Source organism: Tachyglossus aculeatus, chromosome X1 (genome assembly GCF_015852505.1).
Source record: "Tachyglossus aculeatus isolate mTacAcu1 chromosome X1, mTacAcu1.pri, whole genome shotgun sequence".
NCBI classification, from domain to species: domain Eukaryota; kingdom Metazoa; phylum Chordata; class Mammalia; order Monotremata; family Tachyglossidae; genus Tachyglossus; species Tachyglossus aculeatus.
In genome coordinates this window covers 84,342,013-84,369,031 of record NC_052101.1, presented here as the reverse complement: position 1 = coordinate 84,369,031, position 27,019 = coordinate 84,342,013, and the positions used below count along the sequence as shown (strand labels likewise).

The following is a 27,019-nucleotide window of genomic DNA, read 5'->3' as shown; positions in this document are numbered from 1 at the left end:
CATAGAGTAAGTGCTTAACAATACTATTATTAGTAGTAGTAGTAACAATAATAAAAATAGAATAGAAATGTGTGCATGGGCATGAGGATACCAAACCCCAGAGCGATGTGTTTTGGAAACTACAGTGGTTCCCTTGAACTCCCTGCCCTAGTGTAAAATTACCAGCAGTTATCAGCAGGTGGTAGCAAAGTTTGCTTCTTATTTGTTGAGCATCTACTTTGTGTACCGCACTGATTTAGGAGTTTGTAAAGACAGAAAGAAGATACGAAGTGAAGACAGTCCTGGCCCACCAGAAGCTACCAGGATTAGGATTAGGACTGGCAGAGACAAACATTAAAGATAAACTAGAGCAGCACCTTGATGCCTCTGTCCCTCCTCCCTCCCCAGTCCAGTTAACAGAAAAATATTAACTTTCTCCATTTTTATTAATTATAATAATAATGATGATTGTGGTATTTGGTAAGTGCTTAATATGTGTCAAACCTTGTGCTAAGCTCTGGGGTAGATACAAATTTATCAGATTGGACACAGTCCCTGTCCCACATGGAGCTCACAGTGTAAGAGGGAGGGCGAACAGGTTACAAAGGTCATCCTCGGTGCTTCAACCACCCTCCATTTCAGTGGGGGCAGGATAGGGCTTGAATGATGCCTCTGGGAGAGGGGACCAAGGCCTCAAACTCCCTAGGGATGTGGTCTCAAGATTAAGACTTGGAGAGGGTTAAATTTAACCTCAGAATTTAGACAATTGCATGTCAGCCAAAAAGGTTTAAATGTTGGAAAGAAGAAATGAAGTCTGGGTTGTACCAAATGGTTAGAGAAGCAGCATGGCTTAGTGGAAAGAGCCCAGGCTTGGGACTCAGAGGTCGTGGGTTCTAATCCCACCTCCGCCACTTGTCAGCTGTGTGACTTTGGGCAAGTCACTTAACTTCTCTGGGCCTCAGTTCCCTCATCTGTCAAATGGGGATGAAGACTGTGAGCCTCATGTGGGACAACCTGATGACCTTGTATCTCCCCCAGCAGTTAAAACAGTGCTTGGCACATAGTAAGCGCTTAACAAAAACCATTATTATTATTATCATTATTACCTTGCTGAGCACTTGCTAAGTTGTTTGTTAATACAGTAAAATGGGTTCAAGAGAAAATAGTGCCAGGTGCTACAAACATGAGGTACGGCAGTGCAATGAGGGACAACTTTTTCATGTGCCCAGTATGGGCAATGTGGTCATGATGGGGGGGCCCACATTGGCCTTTTCAGCCACACACTCACTCATAGGTGAACACACCATCAGTGGTGTCTTCTTCGAATACGGATATGAAGGCCAACGATATAGCCAAATAATGAGTTCAGTACTTTTTGTCACTTGACTGGCCCAGGTGGTATTAAAATTATTGAGCACTCCCTGTGGTACTCCACAGTGCTCATTTCATCACTTACCCTAAAGAGAGAAAGCACTTTCAGATTTCAATCACAAAGGCTAGGTGGGCTCCAGAGGGCCGTAGAGCATGGGCTTGACTAATGCAACAGCCTCCTCACTGGTCTCCCTACCTCCAGTCCTTCCCCTCTCCAGGCCATACTCCACTCTGTTGTCCAGCTCATTTTTCAATCAATCAGTCAATCGAGTGGTATTTATTGACCTCTCACTGTATGCACAGCAATCAATCAATCAATCTGTCAAAGGTATTTATTGAACACTTATTAGGTACAGAGCACTGTACTAAGCACTGGGGAGAGCACAAAACAATACAAGCAGCTTAAAGACTGGAGGGGGAGAGACAGACATTAAAGTAAACTACAGACACATGCAAAACATCATTCTGCACACATCTCCCCAATCCTCCAATGGTTGTCCAGTCCTCTCCACTTCAAGCAGACCAGTGGCTTTAAAGCACTCACTCAGCTCTTTATCCCCACTACTTATGCATTCTCTTCACCCACTACCTTCAGCTCCTGCTTCAGTCCGCTCAAGCTAGCCTGCTTCTCTGTGCCTCATTCTTGTCTCTCTCCCTTCTGCTTCCTAACCCACAGACCACAGATCTCCCATCTTCAAAGTTTTGCTAAGATCACAATTTCCCCACCAATCAAGAGCCACACCCAATGAGGCATTCTCACAAGGGAAATGGAAACTGGCATTTAAGGGCCTCAAACAGAGTCCAGATGATTGCAAATCCCCCCATTCATTGGGTTCAAATGGGGCTGAAAGCATTTCTGTCCCGTGTTTTGGGGGGATTTTCTGGAGGAAAGTATTTGCTTCACTCTGTGCAGACCCAGCCAGTGGAGGATCAGCTCTTGACATGTCGGGAGCACACAGTCTTGGTTGGAGACTGTTTCTTATACTCCAGGGTTGTCTGATTGATTTGGCAATTAATCATTCAGACATTCAGCAGAGAAGGCATTGCAATACCCACCATTCTAACATGTGGATCCCAGGTTGTTTTCCATTCAATTCATGGCACCAAAAGGGTTCCCCGAGAGGGGAGGTGGGAGAAGGGGGCAGAGGCATGGGGAGGAGGGGTTATTTTTAGATTTCCTGAGTCAATAAGGTTGCAGGGATTTCTTTATCTTTTTCAAGCAAACAGGATGAGTGGATTCCACATGGCCATTCATGACGAACAAAAAACTCCAAAGGTATGTTTGTTTTTGAGGCTGATGCCTTTGTATTTGTCATTTTGAAAGGCATTCCAAGTTCTACTAGACTCTGGTGGCCCCAACATCTTTCTATATGAACACCGAATACTGAGAGAGCACAGATCACAGAGCAGCCACAATTTTCGCTAGGCCAATGCTTAGGCCCACTCTTGCTTCTGAAGTCACTTGTTGAGAAGGGTCATCTATTCAACCAAAGTGAGTTCTCTGTCAGGATAGCGTTACCAATCCATTTCCAAGCATTTCTCCTGATTGGTGAGGGAGATGCCAGCAAGGAAGGACAGGAGTTTGGATCAGTGCGGCTGCTGGTAGAAACCTGTTGCCGTCTAAAGGACTTTCTCTGAAGTTGCATTCGGTAACTAGGGATGTTCCTCGTGCATTCAGAAATCAATCAGTGGTATTTACTGAGTGCTTACTAGGTGCAGAGCTGGAAGATGGCAGGGAATAAAGAAAAACTTTCAGAACTGCAAAGGCATGTCCTTAGGAGATGCCCCTTCCTCTCTCCTCTGCTCTGCATCAGGGCCTCTGAAGCATAGGACGAAGGTTGAGCAGGCCTCTGGCACACGTTCCAGGCTATTAGGAGCAGGGAGCTATTCCAGCAAAAAGAGAGTGTGTGACACAAAATATTAGGCCCAGGTGGATGGCTGACTTGGTGGGGGGAAGGAAAGGGGAGGAGTCTGATGGTTAAGACGAACCAGATGCTGGAATCGTCTGACAACCAAGAAACCCAAAATGATAGCTGCTTTTCCTGGCCCTTTGCCAAACACAACAATTTTGTGACCCTTCTACAAAAGGCGGTTGTCACTCTGGGGCTGCCAGACATCTGTGCTCCAGGAGCCCTGATGCAGAGCAGAGGAGAGAACGAGGGACATCTCCTAAGGACGTGCCTTTGCAGATCTGAAAGTGGACTGGACAACCACTGGAGATTTTCAAGAAGTGGGGAGATGCAGGCAAAATGATGTATTGCATGAGATTATAATTTATTTTAATGTCTGTCTCTCCACCTCCAGTCTTTAAGATCTGCTCTCCCTAAGTGCTTAGTACAGTGCTCTGCACCTAGTAAGTGCTCAATAAATACCACTGGTTGATTGAAAAATGAGCTGGACAACAGAGTGGAGTATGGCCTGGAGAGGGGAGAGACTGGAGGCAGCAGACCAATGAGGAGGCTGTTGCATTAGTCAAGCCCACGGTCTCTTGGGCCCTCTGGAGTCCAGCTAGCCTTTGTGTTTGAAATCTGAAAGTGCTTTCTCTCTTTTGGGTGAGTGCAGATGAAATGAGCACTGTAGTGTACCACAGGGAGTGCTCAATAATGTAATACCACCTAGGCCGGTCAAGTGACAAAAAGTACTGAACTCATTCATTCATTCAATCATATTTTTTGAGCACTTATTGTGTGCAGAGCACTGTACTAAGCACTTGGAAAGTACAATTCGGCAACAGATAGAGACTATTATTATTTTATTAATAAAATAAATAGAATAATAAATATGTACATATATACATAAGTGCTGTGGGATGGGGAGGCAGGTAGAGCAAAGAGAGGGAGCAGGGGCAATGGGGAGGGGAGGAGGAGCAGAGGAAAAGGGGGGCTCAGTCTGGGAAGGCCTCCTGGAGGAGGTTGGCTTTCAGTAGGGCTTTGACGGGGGTTGGCTGATGTGAGGCGGGAGGGCATTCTAGGCCAGAGGTAGGTCGTGGGCCAGGGGTCGATGGCGGGACAGGAGAGAATGAGGCACAGTGAGGAGGTTAGCAGTAGAGGAGCGGAGTATGCGGGATGGGCTGTAGAAGGAGAGAAGGGAGGTGAGGTAAGAGGGGGCAAGGTGATGGAGAGCTTTGAAGCCAATAGTGAGGAGTTTTTGCTTCATACAAAGGTTGACGGGCAACCACTGGAGATTTTTGAGGAGGGGTGTGACATACCCAGAGCGTTTCTGTAGAAAGATAATCCGGGCAGCAGGATGATAATAATAATGGCATTTATTAAACGCTTACTATGTGCAAAGCACTGTTCTAAGCACTGGCACTGTGAATGAAGTATAGACTGAAGTGGACAGCAGTGACAGCAAGGAACACTTATGAGTGTGTGTGTGGCTGAAAAGGCCAATGTGGGCCCCCCCCAGTCCTGGCCATATCAACCATACTAAGCACACAAAAAGGCTATCCCTTGTTGCATTGTTGTACCTCATGTTTGTAGCGCCTGGCACTCTTTTCTTTTGAACCCACTTCACTGTACTTATGAACAATTTAGCAACTGCTCAGCAAGATAACCATTTGGTACAACCCAGACTTCTGAATGAATCATCTCTACTTTCCCTCACCAACATTTATACCTTTTTGGCTGACATGCAATTGTCTAAATTCTGAGGTTAAATTTAACTCTCTCCAGTGTCTTAATCTTGAGACCGGGTCCCCATTCCCAGAGGCATTGTCCAAGGTCTATCCCACACCCACTAAAATGGAGGGTGGTTGAAGTAATGAGGGTGACCTTTGTAACCTGCTTTCCCTCCCTCTTACACTGTGCTCCATGGGGGACAGGGACTGTGTCCAATCTATTTCACTTGTATCTATGTATCCCAGTGCTTAGCACAAGGTTTGACACATAGTGAGCACTTAAATGCCACAATCATTATTGTTATCATTATAATTAATGAAAATGGAGAAAGGATTTTTCTGTTAACTGGACTGGGGAGGGAGGAGGGACAGAGGCATCAAGGTGCTGCTCTAGTTTATCTTTTTGTCTCTGCCTGTCCTAATCCTAATAGCTCCTTGTGGGCCAGGACTGTCTTCACTCCATATCTTCTTTCTGTATTCACAAACTCCTAAATCAGTGCAGTGCACAAAGTGGGTGCTCAAAAAATAAGAAATAAACTTTGCTTGCAACTGCTCACAACTGCAGAGAATTTTACACTAGGGCAGGGAGTTCAAGGGAACCATTGTAGTTTCCAAAACACATCTTTCTGGGCTTTGGTATCCTTTTGCCCATGCACACATTTCTATTCTATTTTTATTATTATCACTACTACTACTACTGCTAATAATAATAATAATTGTGGTATTTATTAAATGCTTACTGTGTGCCAGGCACTGTACTAAACAATAAGGTTAATCAGGCTAATTAAGTTAATCAGGTTTGACACAGTCCCTGTCCCACATGGGGCTTACAGTCTAGACTATCTTGAGAATTAACACTACTTTGCTTTAATAATGGAAAAAATTTAGGCATGTATGCTTTGATACAGTGAAAATGCCTGATGACTGATCGATACTTTTGGCTTTTGCTAGACTTCCCATAGTGTTCATTATAATAACGGTGTCCTTTAAATCCTTACTATAAGAACAAATTTTATATCCAATTCCTGAGGTGTAGATGACAGAACCGCTATCCCAAGCAATACTTGTCCAAACCGTTGAAAGAGATGCTCAGGTATGCAAGGTGGACAGGGCAGAGTATCTTCTCCACTGGAAAAAGTTAATATGGAAAAACCTGAAAATGGATTTTCAGCCTTCTTTGGTGAGATCAATGAGCACACTGGCAATATTAAAATACCTACATGGTTCTGTTACTAAGCAGTCATTAACGGGTAAAATGCAGTGAGAGCCTATGGTCTGGAATACTGTACACAGTCTTTTTCTTCACATTTCAGTGGATTATTCTACACCATGTTTATGGCAAATCAACAAAAAGATCTTTGCATTTTTATGATTTTTAAAGCATTTTTTGAGCATCCACTGGGTGCAATGCACTGTATTGAGAGCTTGGGAAGTATAAAACAAGGAAGTAACACATTCCCTGCTCACAAGGAACTTGAACTCTAATGGAGGGAGACCGGCGTCAAAGCATTTACAAGCAGTTGTCCAAATAAATCATGTACAATTGAATAGATTTACGTAGACCTGAGGATGGATATAAAAGTAAGTACATAAGTGCTAGAGATGGCTGATGGGTTTAGATGACTTATGCGGGGAATTAATCCGGGGGAGGAGGACTTTCAGGAGGGCTGTGAATATGGGGAGGGCAGTGGCCTGTGGGATTTGGGGAAGGAAGGATTTCCAGTCAGGGGAACAGTGTGAGTGAGGGGGGTCTGAGACTGGAGAGTTGAGAGTGACGTAGAGAGGTAGAAGATTACCTAGACATTAGCTAGGGAAAGTGGGGCGAGCTGGTGAAGAGCCTTGGTGCCAGCTGATGCAGAAGGGGACATGGTGAGCAAGTGGAGGGTTTTGAAGAGTGGAAATCTGTGTACTAAGTGATGCTTTGGGAAGATGATCTGGGCAGCAGTGTGCAGTATAGAAGGGAGAGGGGAGAGGCTGGGGGGTTGGGAGACCGGTGAGGATGATGATAGGCTAGCCCAGCTTCGGATGCAACAAGAGCTTGTGCCACAGTGGTAGCTATTTGGGTGGACAGAAAGGGGTGCATCTGGGAGATGTTTGAAGGGAGAACTGGAAGGATTCGACAGTAGATTGAATATGAGAGTTGATGTTGAGCAAGGAGTCAAGGACGGTCCCGAGGTTGTAGGGTTTTGTGAAAGGGAGAATGGTGGGTTGCTTTTTGTTTTTTTTAAAATGGTATTTGTTAAAGCACTTTCTATATACCAGGCACTATACTAAGTGCTGGGGTAGATACATACAAATCAGTTTGGACACAGTCCATGTCCCATTTTGTGCACAGCACTGTACTAAGCACTTGGAAAGTACAATTTAGCAACAGAGACAATCCCTGCCCCCAACGGACTCACAGTCTAGACATTCTGAGTTTTGGGGGATTTGGGAGTCATTCCCAGAAGTAGTAGCTGTAGCCATGTGAGCCAATGAGTTTGAGAGTGTGGATGTAAAGCAAGAATACAGGACCCAGAACAAAGCCTTGCAGGACACCCTACAGTAAATGGATGAGAGGCAGAAGAGCTGTTGGAAGAACAAAACTGGGGAGCAGTCTGGCAGATGGGACGAGACTGAGGCCTAAAAGTGTTTCAAGGTGGAGGGAGTGGGCTTCCGTGTCAAAGGCAGCCAAGAAGTCAAGGGGGGTTATGACAGACTAGGGCCCATCAGACTTGGCTCTAAGGAGGTCATTGACAACTTAAGAGAGTGTAGCCTCAGTCAAGTGTAGGGGTTGGAAGCCTTCAAGCGCTTAGCACAGTGCTCTGCACACAGTAAGCACTCAATAAATACGATTGAATGAATGAATGGTCGAGGAAAGTTGGTGAAAAGTGAAAGCAGTAGGTTGTAAATGACCCATTCCAGGAGGTTGGATAGAAGTGGGAACAGAGAAGTGGGGCAAGAACTGGAGAACTGTGGGATCGAGGGGTTCTTTTAATTATGGAGACGTGGGCATGTTTGAAGGTACAAGAGATGGAACCTACAGTGAGAGGTTGGAAAAAGTAGGGAAGGATGAGAGAAGAGTGGGCACAAGTGCTTTTAGGCAGTGAGAAGGGCCAGCAAGACGGGGTGGATTTAGAGAAGGTGGGAGAACGCCTCGTGAGAAACAGAAGGGAAGCAAGAGAAAGATGAGCGAGCCCCTGCTAGTTGAGGAAGTAATGGAGAAATTTGAGGAAGTTCTTGCCTGGTTTCAGTTTTGCCAACAAACTAGTTGGCAAAGATGTCAGGGAGGGAGAAGGTGGGGGCACTGGGGACTTCAGGAGGAAATTAAAAGTTTGGAAAAGTTGATAGGGGTTGTGAGCATGTAATTCAATGAGGGAGCTGAGTGAACTTGTAGCATAAGTCGGGCTGGTAGTTTTCCAGCTGCAGTTTGTGCAGGAGCAGGGGAAGTGGACTGTGGGGGTGTCCTAGGGCTGGGGGGTTGCTGGTGTGAGAGTAATGAGGGGAGGCAAGGGAGTCCAGACTGGTGGAGAGGGCAGAGTTGAGGGCATGTATTTGGTCAAGGGAGGAGAGGATGGGCAGGAAATCCAGAAGAGGTGTGATAGCCTGGGATAGGTGATGATGGTGAGGAGGAGTCAGCGGGACAGGAACAGGTCAAGGATGAAAGGGTGTTTATCCATGATGGAGTGAGGCTTCCTCAGACCACAGTGGAATGAACTGTGGGAGGGGAAGTTCCAGGTGGGGAGAACAGAAGGTGGAGCTATCAGGTGAGGTATTTTGGGGTGGTGATGGTGATGGGAGGGAAGAACAGGGATGCCGAGAAAGGAGAGGCTGGAGGGAGAGAGTATGGGGTGGGGTGGAACAGACCATCCAGTACAGGATCCTTATTTCCTTCAGCATTCAGCTGCCCACTGCTGCAACCTCCTGTAGAGGGTACATTTGTGGATGTGAAAATTTCCATCTTATGAGCTAGCCAAGAAGAAAATAATACTCCCTTCATTATATTACTACTTTTGTAAATTCTCTTTTATCAAATTCCCTCAGTTTCCTTTATAGTACCCAGACCAGTTTCCAGATTACACCTCTATGAGGACTTAGTAATGTGACTTGGGTCAGAATTTGGATGATTATCTCCTGGTTTAAAAATCCATAAACCTGCCAAGAATTAGACATGCTTAGGAATAGAGAGCAACAATAGGTTCAAAATATCTAATGGCCTTTTCCACTTAACTATCTGTTAAGTAGTTTACAATGTAGAATGAAATTGGTTGTAACGTGCTACACAAATGGAAAGAAGAAAACTAAGCAACCTACATTATTGCTTATAAAACAGAAGCCTTGTTTTAGTACAAATCACCACTCAGTTATCAAGGACAGCAGTACAGAACTCTCAATTGCAGACATTAAAAAAAACGATAGAGGTAAAAATGGCCATTTTGAAAACTGGGCTAACATTGATTTGTTAACTTGAAAAATCAGGAGATATTTATTAGTATTAGGTATAAATATTAAAGGTATGGGTCATTCCCATAAAAAGAAAGGGTTAATAAATGTTCTTTTGCAAGTAATAAAATAAAACTTATCAAAGTTGCTGGGATGGGGGAAAGGATGCATACAAGATTTTTATGAAAACACTAATTGAAAAGAGCCACACCATATCAGTACAAACATGATTATTAGGAAGGAATGACTTCATAACAATAGAGAATTAAAATCTTGATGCTAGATATGCTGTTGTAACACGTCCTCAAATTTGAAGTACACCTTTCAACAATGACCTACCTTATAACTTAGGTTATGCTAATTTATGGCCAAGAGTGCGCTTGCAGAGTGCCAAATCTGCATCTGAATCTATAGAATTCTAACTCAAACACTCCATGATATACTTTTAGTGGTCATCTTATTTTGAAATGCCATCTTGCGAATGCTTACATTTCTTTTTACCTATTGCTTTGTAAAGTCAGTAAAAACTTTGATTGGTGACCCCTTAGTGCTAAAAGCAAGATTAAATGGGCAACGTGGTCCCCTATTAAAGGAGCGATGAGTCAAAATGGGGCAATCTGCAATTAGGGGGGAAAAATGACCATAAGCTGTATACGCCTGTGCTGTAAGGTTTCACTTTAATCTCTATCCTTAATCAGATATAATTTTTCTTTTTGGGGGGCAGAATGTTATTTTACTAGGGTTATTTGCAACGTTCAGAGAATAGGCTGTTTTGCAGAATGGCCACTAGATGCCACTGTTGCTCAAATAACAGAATATTCTAGTTGTGTAACAAAAATGCAGCAGTGAAAAAAGGTCTTATGCTGTCGAGTTGTTTCTGACCCATAGCGACTGCATGGACACATCCATTCATTCATTCAATCGTATTTACTGAGTGCTTACCATGTGCAAAGCACTGTACTAAGTGCATATCTCTCCCAGCACGTCCCACCTCCACCTGCAATCGTTCTGGTGGCGTATCCATAGTGAAAAGGTAACAGACTTGAAACAGCAGTGTCAGATATTTCTCATTACTGAATGCCCCAAGCCTAGCAATTGGTAGAAGCTGCCCAATTTTTGGAAATAACGAGTTAGACACATTTTCACTACACAGAAGTTTATTGTGAAAGTAAATTAAACATACAACAATAGATATGACTAAAGGTGGCAGAAGCAATCCGGTAGCTTAAGGCAACTTCTAATGGAGATGACTTCAAGAAAGATGATGCAACTTCTGCTTAAATAGAGATTTAAAATACCAAATTGCATCAATAACTTAAAAACAAGTATTTTTTTTAAGTCTGCACTAACTAGCAGAGAATAAGGGCTCATGATCTTAATGCCAGCATTAAGATCTATAGTAAGCAGCATAGTGCTAACTGATGATAGGAAAAATTTCTTTATTTACAGAAAGATGTCAATGTCAATATCTGATAGCATCATTTTCTGTCTATGGTGGATTGAAACCCCTAGCTGAAACTGCTACGGAAAAATGTTTAAATTATCCTTACACTATTCCATTGAAAAACAGGTTCAGAAGCCAGAATCAATGCAGGTCTGGCATAACATGTACCTGAGTCCAAGATGGTAAGAAATCAGGGTGCTAGAAAGGTGATTTCCTTAGGGAAAGCAAGAAAAGGCATGTGTATGTGTGTGTGAGTCACTCAATGCAAAATAATCACCGAGTTAAAAATAATTTATTCACCAGTATTTAAGTTTTAGAAAAGATCAGTGTGATCTTTTTTCACATGTCTTTATTAATGGCCTTATTAATCAACATACTGCTCACCATACTTGACTTTAAAATGCAAGGCGCCATTCTGTCCCGAGATACAATAAGTACATTATCCACCCATGGCTTCTAAGATCTCTATGCATCAAAAGTCACTCCTTTTCCCACCAAGTACAGTGTGCACAATATTACTGGAATTACCAAAAATCACTTTAGCAAATGTACTTAACCGACCAGGAATTGGCCATTTACCCTTGAAACAAGTAGTTCACCCTTATCATTTAATAGGATTAAATACATATTTTGCAAAATCAAGAATGTAGTAACAATTAATGCAATGGTGTGAAAATTATCAGTAAAGAGGTACCAACTGACATGGCACTTTTTCCAGTTTTGTTTTAAAAAAAGATAACGTGGTAATAGGCCTATTTAAAAAAATATTATTACACAAATTTATCCCAAAAGGTTTCTCTCCCTAATCCTGTTGGAAATGCCATATACATATATAACTGATTTTTTTTTTGCAGAACATGTAATAGAACAAAATGCATCCTATGCCCAGGATGAACATTTCCTGCATATGTCTGTCCTTTCATCATCCAGCATATTTTTTTTTTTTTTTACAAAAAGCATGTAATATAAAATACACACAAAGCAGCTATCTTAAACAAGATGTTTAATACAATATCACCTTTGTAGCTGATTCATCACTGTCTCCGGTTTAAAATGCTGTTAAATCCAAACATGAAGAAGCTACAGTATCCTTTTTCTAAATGACTTTAAAAATCCCTGAATAAAACAGAAGCCAGTCCGTGACTTCTTTTGAGTTTCAGCAGAATATTATTTATGGAGTAAGCCACCACCTGAACTCATTTACTACAGAATAGAATCTAAAACAGACCCTGGGCCAGAATGCAGCATACATCAGATTTAACAAACATTTTATGTTTTAAAAATATGGAACCAATTGTTAGCATTTAAGGGATACTGCAACTTTAACAGCTGTAAACAAATATGTTAAAAAGTTGAGGCAGACAGTTCTGTGCTACTAGGTTTAGCTTGTAAATAATGCAAAAATGTCAGCAGTTTTTTAAAAATGCTTTGCATTTAGAAAACATAAAATAAATGATAAAAAATATAAGAATGCATATCTAAAATGAAGCAGGAGCATGACAACCAAATTTCTAGAAGTCCATAAAAATGAAAGCAATTAGCAGGAAAAAAATAACCCTACTTAATCTGCAATTTCTTGACCTACTTTTAAGCGACATCAACTTTTTAATTACAATTGAGTGAACAAATGACTTTACAATCAGATATGTTCTCATTTCACTAACATAATGCCAACAAAAAATAAGCTCGAATAGAAAAACAAAATTTCAACTACTGGCTACATGCTTAAAATGAGAAATGCAGGTATTGTAACACGAACATAGTGCAAACCATGGCAGTTCCAAATGGATTGGCTGTGACTGCCCCAGGTCAAGAAACAGACACCCAGCTATCACAGTTTCTGGTCTTTTATTCAATTATCCTTGCCAAGAAGAAGCAATGCCTATGCGCAGACCCATGGCACAGCTGCTGCTGCTGCTAATTAACGAAGTTTGAGGTCATCACCGCTGCCTAAATTGGAACCAGGACTAGGGTCTTGCTGTCTTCTTGCCTATAATGAGAACAATCATAATTTGGGTTGGAAATGTGAATTAGAAATCAGAAGTACATACGCTTAAACTACAAAGCAAATCACTAGCGTGTAAAGGCTAGTGTAAAGGTTTATGAGTTTTCACACATTTCACCTTATTTGCTTATTAGGCAGGCATCAAATTAAAAATCCTGAACACCAAAGCAAAACCACATTGTGGCACAGAGGAATATACATCCAAACCATCAGTAACAAATATTGATTCTATTATCTTCAGAACAGAACACAGAGAATTCACACCAGGAATGCAAGATCAAGTTTCAGAAGGCCTCTTTTCTGATTCAGTCAAGCTGATGAAGAAAACAGTTAATCCCCCAAAGGCATCACCAGCTAAACTTCATCAAGAATAAGTCATTCACTTATAATGAACGACTAATTACAGGAAGAAATACGAACTTCATTTTGGCTAGCAGGAGGATTTATGGAATATCGTGTAAGTCAATTTCAATTTCTTACTGTTACAATGTGTATATACATAGAAGAAATGACAGCACATGAAAAATAGCCACAATTAGAACGTGTTGAAACTCAGAAATTCCATGTGCAGAAAAAATAGTGATCTTCAGAAATATTAAAAATTGCAAGACCTTCAGACAAACCTGAGGACTTGTGCTAAAGATGAGTAGGCAGGTACATCTTTAAGTTAGGATGGTTGATGTGTAATCAGTCCTTTTTCTGTTTTTTTTTTGGGGGGGGGGGGAGGTGGCAGAGGAAGAGAGAGGGAGTGAGAGAGAGGAATTTGGGGGCAGGGAAAGAGAAAATAGAGTGAGATACACAATCAGACCTAGAACTGGTGACTTCCAAATATAAGCCTGATTGAAACCGAGGATTGAGAGGGGGCTAGTGAGGCCAGAGGAAGGGAGAGGCTCTGAACAAGCTATTTCATAGCAGGGTGGTTCTTTGAAAAATCTCCATTCACTTAACTTCTGAGATGTCTGCTTTCCTATTCTGAATGGTCACATTACTGAGCACGGTAACTACTTTGGGGTCTTTATAACTCCTTTATATACTTCATAACTCCTATCTGCCAAATGTCTTTGGAAAAAAAAAAAGCAAAAAACACCTGGGTGTAACCAATCTCAAATAAATAACTTGAGTAAACTGTAAAAATTCTTAGGATTAAAAAAGGAAATCATGTAATTCCACAGATCTGCATCATAAAATTATTGTTCTTGAAGGTAACATATTTAAAATTGGTTTGAAGATATATATCAGATACTCTTCCTTTGACCTTTATTATGTATGCATGACACTGTTTTTTAGGCACCACATTAGTGGAACACTTTAGAAGACTATCAGAAATCCCTATTTTAATTTTATTTTACTGCATTAATTTTGATAGTAGGATGACTTTGTTTACTTTCAAAGGATTGAAGCCATTTACTAAAACTGTTCTTTAAAAATTATTTAGGGTCTCAGAGCATTTTTTAGTAGTAACATTCACATTTGCACAGTTCCCCTATGATCTAGTTCTACTAGCTTATATTTATATTTCCCACTAGATAACTCTGAAATGGAACATTCATGACCATTTATATCTCACATTGCATTTTTTTTAAAATCAGTGTTTCTGTAAGGAAGACTTGATAAATTGAACAGTCTGACAGTTGGTTACTTTTACTCAAACTCGCCGACTTAAAAGAGTTTTGCTGTATTAGAATGACAAAATGAATGAGAAGCAGTGTGGCCTACTGGATATATTGAGCACGGGCCAGGAAATCAGAAGGGCCTGGAATCTAATCCCAGCTCTGCCACCTGTCTGCTGTGTGACCCTGGGCTAGTCCACTGCTTTGTTCCTCAATTTCCTCCTCAGTAAAATTGGAATTAAGACTGTAAAACCCATGTGGGACATGGGACTGTGTCCCACCTGACTATCTTGTATCTTCCCCAGTGCGCAGAGAAGCACCGAGGCTCAGTGGAAAGAGCACGGGCTTTGGAGTCAGAGGTCATGGGTTCAAATTCCGGCTCCGCCAACTGTCAGCTGTGTGACTTTGGGCAAGTCACTTCACTTCTCTGTGCCTCAGTTACCACATCTGTAAAATGGGGATTAAGACTGTGAACCCCACGTGGGACAACCTGATCACCTTGTAACCTCCCCAGCGCTTAGAACAGTGCTTTGCACATCGTAAGCTTTTAATAAATGCTATTATTATTATTATTATTATTATTACCAGTGCCTGGCACACACCATTTAAAACAAATGAACTCTCTAAAGAATAGTAAAAGAAGTTCCTATGGAACTAAGTTACTACTATAAACAGAAGACTAGCTAAAATGAGTTTTAAAAGGGAGACTACCTAAAATGAATTTTAAAAGGGAGATAACTACATTTTTGGGATAGGGTTTATGGAGTCCTGCCCTAGAGTATAGATTCCAAAGCTAGATTGGGTTTGGCCCACCACTTGTTGCCATACTTATCCTTAACCACACTCCTTCATAACTTTTTTTTGCCCTATCACATTCTCCCCTTCCCTTGTGCTCCCACTGATTTCACACAAGTCACTTTATCTCTGGGTCTCAGTTTCTTCATCTGTAAAATGGTGCTCAACATGCCTCCTTTGTCCCACAGGGAGCATTGTGAAAATGAACAAGGTACAAATTACAACGTGAGAGGGGCTCCTCAGAAAGAGCACTAAACACATATACCGTATCATCATCCAGATGAAATACCACATGCTGCTTAGCTGTTCCACATATATTTTTGCCTATATTAGATAATTTATCATTCAACCTCTTCAAAGGTCATTAATATTGCTCCCACTAAAAAGTGCAGAATATTGAAAGTAAAAGAACCCGCAACAGAAAGTTCCACACCCTCACCTAAATAGTCACTGTATAAATGAGGCTTCTATTCGAGATCACAACTATTTGAGTTTATGTACACAATTTGTATATTTGGTTTTTTTTTTAAACAGGTTATGATTCTGATATGAACCATGTTCACCAGGTTAGTTATATAACTTCAGGAGGTAAGCATTTTGGAAGCTATACTCATTATTTTAGGTATCCAAAAGCTCCCATTAAATCATTATTTATCACATTTGCCCAGACAAAATAATAAATTTCAACTTCATGAAGTTTCAAATGTACAGTCATAAAATCCAACACCAACTTTTTTGAACTTTGCAAACTATCTGCAACAGTTCTTTAGCAGACTGTGCAATTTGGTGAATGTACAAATATTCTAATTTAACTGATCAGATTAACATTACACTGACTGGTCAGAGGTCTAAAAGTGCTATGGAATGCATATATATCAGAAAAACAATTTATGTTCTGGACCAAATCAATGCTGACTGTAGTATAGGACAGATCAATTTTGCAAAATCAGGGAACACTAATATAAGCATCTTGTTTCAGTCAATGAAGGTTAGAAAGGGGCTGACCAATGAAGAAATACTGACTGAAAAAAGTCAATACTAATTATATATTTATAACATCACTACCAGGCTACGAATAGTACTTTTGTGAAAGATAATAATTTTTATAAATGTAAAGTGTTATATTTAACAGCTGGAAAATTAAAGTATAGTTAAAGTACTGAGCTAATGAACGTGCTTGGTCAAATGTGTAGGTTTTTTTGGCTGTTTATCTTAGATTACGTTTTCTTTTAGGAGGGAGAGTAGAGAAAGAAGGCAAGAAATATAGTGAAAAGAGGAGGCTGTAGCAGAAAAAACAGCAAAAATGAGGAAGTGGCCAATAAAGATGAAAAAAGGGGAGGAAGAATAATAGGGATGGGGGGTAGGGGAAGAGGGGCAACAAGCAATATTTGCCACTGTTTCTCTGGCCACCAAGCAGTCAATGGAATAAAAGCATATATGGTGTCAGTTTTGATTTCTACAATATCTATCTGTGCCCTTTGTTTTCAGTTTAAACCATTTTTTGCTGAAAATGTTTGGATTTTTCAGATATGATCAAGTTCTTTCTGACAAAATTTTCACCCTAGTAAAGGAAAACAAAACAAAACCCAAAAATACTTTTTGAAAAATACAAGACATTTGGGGAAAAACGCTGGGGGTGTCTGATCTGCAATGCCCCCTGAGCTCCAAGGACTGGGAGCAATTAGAGGCTCGCCTGTTGCTTCCGGTAGTGCAACTCTACTGAGTTTGAAGTGGTGCCCCTGAACCAAAAGAAAACTTGGAAGTAGTGCCATGGGAAAGTTTACGAAAGGGTTGGAAGGTACTCAGTTGAGCTTCAGGACTCTCTGAAGCTCCAGACTCTTTGAAGCTCCAGAACTCTTTTACCTCTGGGTTGGCAAGCAGTACAGCATGGAGTCCCAAGATGTGTACCATGGGAAACAGTAGGCAAGCTGCGGGGATTCCAGGGTGGAGACACCACTTCTCCTGATGCCTCCCTCCCAAAAGGGATTTGTTGTTTTTTTAAAAAAATCATTAAGGACTTATGTGCCAGGCACTGTACTAAAGCATTGGGGGAGATGCAAGATAATCAGGTTGGACACAGTCCAGGTCCCACATGCGGCTCACAGTCTTAATCCTCATTTTACAGAGGAGGTAATAGACACAGAGAAGTTAAGCGACTCGCTCAAGGTCATACAGCAGAGAAGTGCTGGGATCAGAACCCACCCGGGTCTTTCTGACTCCCAGGGCCACGCTCAATCCATTAGGCCATACTGCTTCTCATTCTTCTTCTCATTTCTTCTGAGAGCTGTAAAACCCTGCCTTTCATTCCTTGTAGGGACTTTCTGGTGACTTTCACTTGCTTAAAGGATGTAGACGGAGAAGATAAGTAGAAAGCAGGGCATGTGTAAAATTCACTTCATTCAACAGTGGGGCCTGGTGCAACTCCCTCCAGCCAGCTATCATCTTCAGAGCTGTCTTAGTTCCATATCTTTCCAGGTCCCCGAATGGTTTCCTCCTCTGCCTGCCCACCGCTATAGGCAGCCCTGGGGAGTTACATCCTTATAAACATGTTCCTTACACATTTTTCATATAATGTCAGCAGTAAATTGAACTTTGCTGGAAGTTAAAATAAATGGAGGAGATGAATTTTTTCCCCTTGGAATATGCAGAATCTCAGGGTTCAGAAATAGACACACTCACACACCCCGACAGTCAGCATACACAGATTTCTGTCCTTTTCTATTAAAAAAAGAGTTTCCACATAAAATGGAAACTTTACCTTTTACCTGCTATGTGACCTTGGACAGATCACTTCTCTGTACCTCAGTTCCCTTATCTGCAAAACAAGGATTCAATACCTGTTCTCCCTCCTACTTAGACTGTGAAGCCCCAGGGCTTAATACAGAGCTTGGCATATAGGAAGTGTTTAACAAATACCATAATTATTATTATGTCCTGGATCTCCTCCCAGAGAATCAAAGTTTTAGGAATGCTCATTTTATTTTCATTCTTGCTGGAATTTACCTGTTTTTTTTAAAGGTACTGGGCTTTGATTATAAGTATAAATTACTACTACTACCTCACAATGCAAGGTAGTAGCTCAGCCACACATGAGCCCAAAATAATAGGTTCTCAATTTGTGTGTGCATTTCTGGTTGCAACTGCACCACATTTGAAAAACTTTTCTCTGACTTTTTATTACTTCATAAATAAAAAAAGAAGTTAATCAGAAGATGCATGATTGCTCATGAAAATGGACCCGCAAACATAATTAGTTGTAAAGTCAGTGACAGATTATTAGTTGAGAATCTATTCTCAGATACCAAGATTATAAACGGAATCGACCATCCCACACGTGAGTGTGTACGGAGTGAAATGTTGGATTCTTTCACCACAGCAGAATATAGTAGAAGTGTTAATTAACTGCAGAAACCAGAAAAAAAAGCATTATATATTTGGGGTTTCTTAAAAAAATAGCCACTGCAACCATCATTTGAGGGTTATAACTTTACAGACTCTTCTTTTCTTGAAGTCAAAACTAAACTCTTCAAGCTCTTAGTACAGTGCTCTGCACACAGTAAGCGCTCAATAAATACAATTGAATGAATGAATGAACTCTTCCCCCCCGCCCAATGATTCTTATACTTAAAATGATGAAATATCTCAAATAGAGATCATTCTCATGCAATGATTTACCCATTTGTTCTGGAGGGGGAAAATTTGCATAGAGATATGAAAAAGGATAAGAAAAAAATCCCTATACAGGGATCCAAATATATGTGATTATTTTCATATGCTGCCAAACTTGATGAATGTTTCCAAAGAGCAGAACTGGCGCCTCTCTTTGAGGAGGGGGTGGGGTGCCTGGAGTATTGCGAGGATTCCCCCCACCCCATTGAATCTGGTCTCCATTAGAGTCATTTTAACTACTACAGTCTTAAGTTATTTCTAATTTTATACAGACTTTTCAAGTCATGGGATAACTTCTTAACAGTAAAGAGGCTCATTTCAAAGTTTAATAGACCCCAGTATCACTAATTGCTTTATACCAAACAGGACTAAGTCTTGATTAAGTTGTAATGCATCAGGGCCTCTTTTTAATACTTTCCTACAGTAATTTTCTCCAGGTTTTATATTCATCTGAATGTGTGTATACAAATACACACACCCACCAGGCAGCTCTGCCACTTGTCTGCTGGATGACCTTGGGTAAGTCACTTAACTTCTCTGTGCCTCAATTACTTCATCTGTAGAACAGGGATTAAGACTATGAGTCCCACTTGGGACACGGACTGTGTCCAACCTGATTATCTTGTATAGCGCTTAGTACAGTGCCTGGCACACAAATACCACTAAAACAAAAAACAAAAACACCCAACGCTGGCACACAGAAATATTTTTGCATCTACTATATTAATGCAGGAAGAATGTTGGTTTTCAGACACACTTGAGCATAAATGAGCAGTTTTTGGCCAATCAACCTCTGCCCAAAGCTCCCATTGAGGAGTAACAGCAGAAGGGGGGTGGGGGTGGGGGGCAGGGAGGATGCCACCAGCCTGGGGAGCCTTCAGGAAGGCAGGTAAGGACAAGAGGCCAGGCTCCCCCAGGGTGGCTTTTTCCACCAGTCTTCCCGCCTCAATACTCCCAAGATCCCCCAGTTCTCTTCCACAGGACTAGCTGATTTGAAGTCACATAACCTCTAGGGGAGCATAAGGTGCAATTTATTATTTGCAGAATGTTTCAAGTCCCACGATTAAGGGTGCTCCATGAGCGTGCAACCAGGAAAAGACAAAGCTAAACCAACAAACCAGAAGGCCAGGGTGAAAGTGTCAGTACTTGAAAGTAAAAAATAGCAGATGAGACCATACTGAAAAATGCTACCCAAGGACCAACCACATATGATTCCAAGGATGTACTACTGGTAAACAGATGCACATTGTTTTCTTAGGCTTTCATTTGGCTACTGAAGGGGGAAAATGGTCTGTTTGATTTTAAATATTTAAAGACTTTATTCTCTATCTCGAAGTATAATGTCTTGAAGAATAACTGTGCATTTATCTATAATATTCAAAATGAACACATGCCAAAAAAATCACTGCAAAGGCTATTATACATAACAAACCATTGATAACACAGTCTTCTAGACTGTGAGCCCACTGTTGGGTAGGGACCGTCTCTATATGTTGCCAACTTGTACTTCCCAAGCGCTTAGTACAGTGCTCTTCACACAGTAAGCGCTCAATAAATACGATTGAATGAATGAATAACAATTACAACAATTGTTGTAAAGCAAAAAAGCAATAAAGCAAAAAGCCTGTAGCCAAATAAGCCCAGAGGGGAAAAATGCTTGTGACATAAATGATGGAGCCACTTATTGTGATGAATGACTGAATATTCATAACAATGAGATCACTGGAGCAAGGTTCATTGTTAGAGAAATAGGAACTTGCACAGAAATAGGAGCAGGGGTCTGACCAGAATGATTGGTAAATCTCTGAGCACCCATTATATGCCTTTTAAAATGTGCTTTCTTGTAGAGTAGGCATGAAAGCAGTAGAATGCTCACAGCAGTTTCCCTTTGACTCCAGGCAAATGATTAGAAATTGTGTGTTGGGTAAGTCTTTCCTAAATCATGGACGCTCAGCTGGCACTGGCAAAACAACCAACATGCTAGCCTTAGAAAAAAAAAACCACTTTATGAACATTTGGCAGTGGAACCTTACAACCAACAACCAAAAGTTAACCCCATTAACAGTTTCATATCACCAAGGAAAAAATAAAACAAAACCAACAACAAAAAAACAAACAAACCATGAGCTTTCCTGAAATAACCTAGAAGAAACTGCAAAAAATCAGGTTACCTATAATTCTAAACAGGATGATAATCATGCATATAAAAGCATACAGTAGCATGATGGTCAAAGAATCACATACTTCTTTAAAAATGTGTTATAAAATCAAAGTGTTTGGTTTTCTAACTAGCAAATTCTTTCTACTTACATAAGTAGAATTTTCCAAACAATTTGAAAAGAATAAGGGTGAAGAGGTAATAATAAAATAAATAAATAATGATGGCATTTATTAAGCGCTTACTATGTGCAAACCACTGTTCTAAGCGCTGGGGAGGTTACAAGGTGATCAGGTTGTCCCATGTGGGGCTCACAGTCTTCATCCCCATTTTCCAGATGAGGTAACTGAGGCACAGAGAAGTGAAGTGATTTGCCCAAAGTCACACAGCTGACAAGTGGCAGAGCCAGGATTTGAACCCATGACCTCTGACTCCAAAGCCCGTGCTCTTTCCACTGAGCCACGCTTCTTCTTCGATAAAAGGTAGGATGTTTAAACAAAAGAATTGGGGAAAAAATGGGAGTTTGCTCCAGTGATGATTCTCAACTTGGATATCCACAAATTAAAACACCAGAAAATAATATTTAAAGGTTTTCATTATAGTACATTTTCTATTCCCACAGGATTAGGATTCAATTATGCTTAAAATCAAAGTATAAGACTTTCAAACGGTAACAAAATCATTCTACTAAATGAAAATATAGTCAAATATTACAAATACAGCCTGGGAGTGGGTAAAGTACTAACCAGTTACTGCCAGCAGCTGTGAAACTCTCACCTCCATTTCCTCCCGATGAGACCGATCTCTGTCCTCAAATTCACGTGTTCGCCTCCGAGCCTCTTCGAAGGCTTGCTGAGCCAATGCATCTTCCTGCTATCAAAAGAAATCAAATGCAATGAAGCCATTAACTTCATTTTCATTTACAATGAAGCTAAACAATACTCAAAATTCAAAGTATGGCTCTACCCTCCCACAAATACCATCCACAGAGAAAAATTAAAGTCTGGGCTATTTCTAAAAAGAGGCTGTCGTTTTTTGTGTTCATACACCTCCAATATTCTAGTTACTACTCAAATTCTATTACCTGCCTGTAGACCAGGGGAGTGCAGGTTTGTCAAGGACTAGCAGGACGACCCATCTAACAGGATCCTTTGAGATCACGATCAGATCACTGTATATCCAGTTTCAGTTTGCTGAGCATAATAATGAAGGGCTTTCCACTACATACTCCAGTTTACATTTTTTCTTTTTTTTTATGATATTTGTTAAGTGCTTACTATGTGCCAGGCACTGTACAGAGTGCTGGAGTAGGTATAAACTAAAAAGTTTGGACAAAGTCCATGACCCAAATGGGGCTCATGATCTTAATCTTCATTTTACAGATGAGGCAACTGAGGCACAGAAAAGGGAAGTGACTTGCCCCAGGTCACACAGCAGGCAAGTGGCTGAGGCAGGATTAGAACCCAGGTCCTTCTGACTCCCAGGCCCATGATCTTTCCACTAGGCCACTCTGCTTCATCTCCCACTCCTCCCTTGCCCTCACCTCCAGCTAAGCAAAAACCTGCTTATCATTCTTTGCTCCTCTTCTCCACCTCTGTACCATTTTCAGAGAACACAAATGATTGAGAACAGCCCAAAAGCATATGGAACACATCTGTTTAGATTATGTTCATGTTTGTCAATCATGTCCTGATCAATCTCGTGCATTCATCAATCAATGATATTTATTCAGCGCTTAGCGTGTGTAGAGCACTGTACTAAGCACTTGGGAGAATACAATATAACAGAGTTGATAGACACCTTCCCTTCCCACAATGATGCTTCCTTTCTTTGTTTTTGCTCACCCTTGAAGAAAGGCCCCCTCTCTCTCATTCATTCCTTTCTGACACCCTCCCTGTCGACAACACCCAATATGGTGCTTGGCCCACAGTGGGCAGTTAATCAATATTGTAGGCCGAATGCCATTGATTCATCTTTATGATGAACAGATTTTCACAGAGAATCAGGATAATACTGTTTTCAAATTGGATGTTGTGCTATTAATCAACCAAATCCTGACTTTCAGGCTGATGTCACTGTAAAATCCAAGCTATCCCAGTTTCAAATTCAAATTTTTAAAGATCTAAGATATTTGAATATTATGCTGCTAATACATAGGTAACTATATATAGTGTACTATTGGTATACATGGTAAGAGAATGAATACAAAAAGACAAAAAGGCAGGAGGAGAAGGAAAGATGAGGGAACAACTTGAGAATTTACAAATACAATTACATACATGTCAAAGCTTGAAATCTGGCAGTAAAACAGGATTTCACAATGTGCAGTTCTTTAATTCACATTTATCGTTACTCCTAAGAGTTCAAGGCACTTCATAAACATTTCACTGCCAGTTATTAATTAACAATAACTTTAAAAAACCCTGTGTTAATATTTTAATGTACAGTACTTATATTAAACAATACCCACTAGAATGAACTTGTAACTGGGCTTGTAACTTGTAACTTTGTGATTTAAAAACATTTTGGAATTGATGCTATGTTTTAAAATATTAAAACAGTAGCTATATGCATAAATAAAAAGAACCTTATCTGCATTTATCATACTAAATACAGAATAAATTTAATTATCTGTGGTAATGGGAGACAGGAATTATTCAGATAAGTGGAATTTATAGACCTTCCAAAAAAAAAATCAGACTTCAGCCAAGAGTGTTAATCTCCTTCCCCACAAATCCCTCAGCAAAGGTCCTAACAAATATGAAAATGAGTCTGTTCAAATTTTATTTCCTTTAATCTCCTCTGTCCACCCTTAGGCAGAGAGGCTTTGAAGCACTGAACAAAACCTAATAAAATTAGGCAGTGTGGGACAGGTCTTGGTAATTTATGAATTAGAGAATCTGGCCCTGGAATTTAGTAACTGGTCAACAGTATTTTTGGATAACCCGAATTCGTTCTATACCACTGAAAACGTAGGTTTCTTTTTTTGAGAAAACAACATAATCCACCCCTTAAGAACCCAACTAAGTTTTAATATTCCAAGAGGCCAGGTGGATTAATTTTTAAAAATCAAGATGTCTTATGTCTCAATAAATGGCAAATTGCCTTTTTGGCCTAAAGCATTATTCAGCACCCTAAAGCCACCTGTGAAACAACATGAAAATGTCCTTTGTAGCCATCATTAAATAAAATCATCAGTCAATACTGTCACCTGTAAACCTGTGCTTTTCAAAGTCAAATGATGAAGTCACTGAACAACTTAAAATTGCTAACCAAGAGTTATCAATTAGTTTTCCTTTTAAGTGACAATCAGGGAATTATGAAGTACTCTTGTTCTGGCTTACTGATGAGGAGATGAACGCAGCGAGTCTAACAGCTGTTCAAATTGCTGCATTCCTGAGGCCAGTCTGGTGACCACTCCTGTTGGTAGCAGCCCTCGGGGAAGTTCATATTGGCCTAAGTCATCCATCCCCAGTTGGTTCCAGGGAACAAGGGAGACTCGATTTTGCATTTTGCTATTTGTTACACTTCTGTTTGTTCTGGGGTTACACAAGGGGGAAAAAACCGCATTATTGTTTCTTTCACAGTTACCATAGGTAGTGGGGAAAGTGAATGCTGTATTTAGTAAGATATAAAGTGACTTTATGGCAACACAGGAGAAACAAGTGGTGGCAGAAGTAACAAGGGCACTGTGGCTAGGTGTAAGGTGAGACAAGGTAACTAGGAAAGACCTAATTCTTCTTCCACTAAATACTCTCCTCTACTAAACGGGAGTCTTTGCTGCATCTTCTCTTTGTGGGAGTTGGCAATTTCTTCCCACAACTCCCTATCCAAGAATATAACCCTCCACACTTAACCAGTTCCATATTTTATTTATAAATCCCTAAAAGAAATACTAGACAGTGGACAGAACTGTAACCGTATGCAATGCAGATCTAGAGAAATTCAAGATGATTTCATATAGAAATATTTCCACTGGACATTCTGACATAGGTAGAAGAGCCAAAGTTGTAACAAATATGAATGGTTGTATTTTGTGTGTGCTTTCAAATCAGAGCATTCATTTCTCAACAATATTAAAAATAATCTGTTTTATGATCACTAACTGATAACTACTGTAACAAGAACTAGTTTCTGAAATAGGAAACGAGTGACCCGAGTTATTTATACTTGGTAAATTTAAGGCATAAATCCTTCTTACTTAAGGACATACCTTAAATATTGATTACCTTCTCGGTGTATCAACTCCTGGCATTCCCATTCTTCTTCCACTCTACTCTGCTGCTGCCCTGGCATCCCCAGAGAAATTCGGGACTTCTTGCAGCTCTTCTCTGCCTGGCCCTGCTCAAGCAACAAAAGTTTGCCTACAAAGTTGCCTGAGCAGAGGTATAATGCTGGGGGCACTTTAAATGCCACGCTGCAGTTGCAGCCACTGAGTTGACATACATCCCACTTCCCTTCCTTAGAGTCGGCCTGATAACCCCTCTCCCCCATCCCCTTCCCCCCAAAATAATGATGCGTGTTTTGTTTTTAGCTCTCACCCAGTTAATACCTAAGCACTTCACTATTCCTTAAAGTATGATCTGTATAGTAGGGCTTCTATTATTTTATTTCATTTAGTAAATGGAGAGCCCCAAAATCCATAGACCAAATTAGGAGCAGTCAGAAGCAGAATCCGGGTCTCAAGACTCCAGCTCAGTGATCATGCTGTCTCCTTGTTCCTGGTGGTCAGTTGAAATTGTTGTCGTAACACAGGCATGTACATGTGAAATCTGAAACTATCTTACCTGGGCTCGTTCTTCATCAAATTCCAAGCAGCCCATACCATCCAGCCTCTGTAGATCAATCCAGCCTTTCCAGATAACACAGACTCCATTCAGAATCATAGGAGCCTTCAAGTACACCTAAAACATGGCAAAACAAAATACTAATAAAAACTAAACTCCACAATGTGCATCGAATTTCAAAAATTTGAACTTCAGAGAACTTCGAGTTTATCTGATGTAAAAAAAAAGCCATCACCTGCCCCTCCCCACTCCACACCAAAAAATCCAAAACCAATTTTAATTATACAGAGCTGGTTTCAGGAGGAGCTCAAGTGGTTGGTTGCCTGAGGGGTGGGGAGTGTCAAAATTTGAAGGGGTTGCACTTTCCAGGCCCCAACCCTCCCTATGAGCAGTAGAGCCCTTGATAGCATCTCCCTGCTGAATCCCTCTCCCTACCCGGACAGTGCAGATATTTGACGGCCCAAGGCCCAGGGGGTTTAGAAAGTGAACTAACCAATGCCATGGCAGTTCCACTCTTTGTGTACTAAGCCTGTCACAGGGTTGGACCCCAGAACTGATTTCTTCTGAGTTTGATTCTGGGAGGGAGCAGTTTAAGGAGCAGAAGTATTGGAGTGGTAGATAATTCCATTCTTTAAACCTCCTGGAACTGATTACAGATTGAGAGAGAGTGTGTGTGTGTGAATCTCTATATAATAGATCTCCAAATTACATAGGCTAATTTGATAATGTGGAAACTAGGCTAAATAGAACGAGTTTTATTAATTGGGTTTAATTAAAAATTATTTCACTGTAGAATTTCACTATCTTGAACATTTATTTGGCTCAAAAACTATTAAACTTTCCAAACAAATGAAGAATCTTGTATATTCCAAAAGGTGACAATGAGGGCATTAAAGAAAGGTCATTGCTTATCAAACACTTGAATTTTAAGTTTAACTAGAAAAAACATCAGTGAAGACACTCAGCCCTGTAATCATTATTATTAACAGCAATTTCCAAGTGGTGAAAATTATTTTTCTTTCTACCTGGGCTATTTTACGTGTTCCTAAGAGTCTAACAAGTAAGGGTAACAAACGTTGGCCTGCTTTACCAGTCAAACCCAATTACTACTGGTTAGATGAAATGTTCCTCTGCTTGTTTGCCTGAATTTGTTTGAGATC

The 27,019-nt window shown here is 40.6% G+C and overlaps 1 protein-coding gene and 1 long non-coding RNA gene across 3 annotated transcripts in view; one reads left to right on the top strand and one right to left on the bottom strand.

Moving 5' to 3' along the window:
- LOC119919583 overlaps positions 1 to 13,550 on the top strand; it is a 43,861-nt gene extending 30,311 nt beyond the window's left edge. The window contains exon 3 of the long non-coding RNA XR_005447705.1: positions 13,082 to 13,550. This is a non-coding gene — a long non-coding RNA (uncharacterized LOC119919583). The remainder of the gene's footprint in view (positions 1 to 13,081) is intronic.
- The window catches only part of CBFB (core-binding factor subunit beta), a 62,506-nt gene continuing 46,086 nt past the window's right edge, over positions 10,600 to 27,019 (bottom strand). The window contains exons 4-6 of one of the 2 annotated variants that reach the window (XM_038740127.1): positions 25,860 to 25,976; positions 21,819 to 21,945; positions 10,600 to 12,825 (exon numbers count right to left, since the gene is read on the bottom strand). In XM_038740127.1, coding sequence (XP_038596055.1) covers positions 12,803 to 12,825; positions 21,819 to 21,945; positions 25,860 to 25,976 — 267 coding nt within the window. In that variant the 3' untranslated portion in view covers positions 10,600 to 12,802. The remainder of the gene's footprint in view (positions 12,826 to 21,818; positions 21,946 to 25,859; positions 25,977 to 27,019) is intronic. The other variant, XM_038740126.1, reaches the window with a different exon arrangement.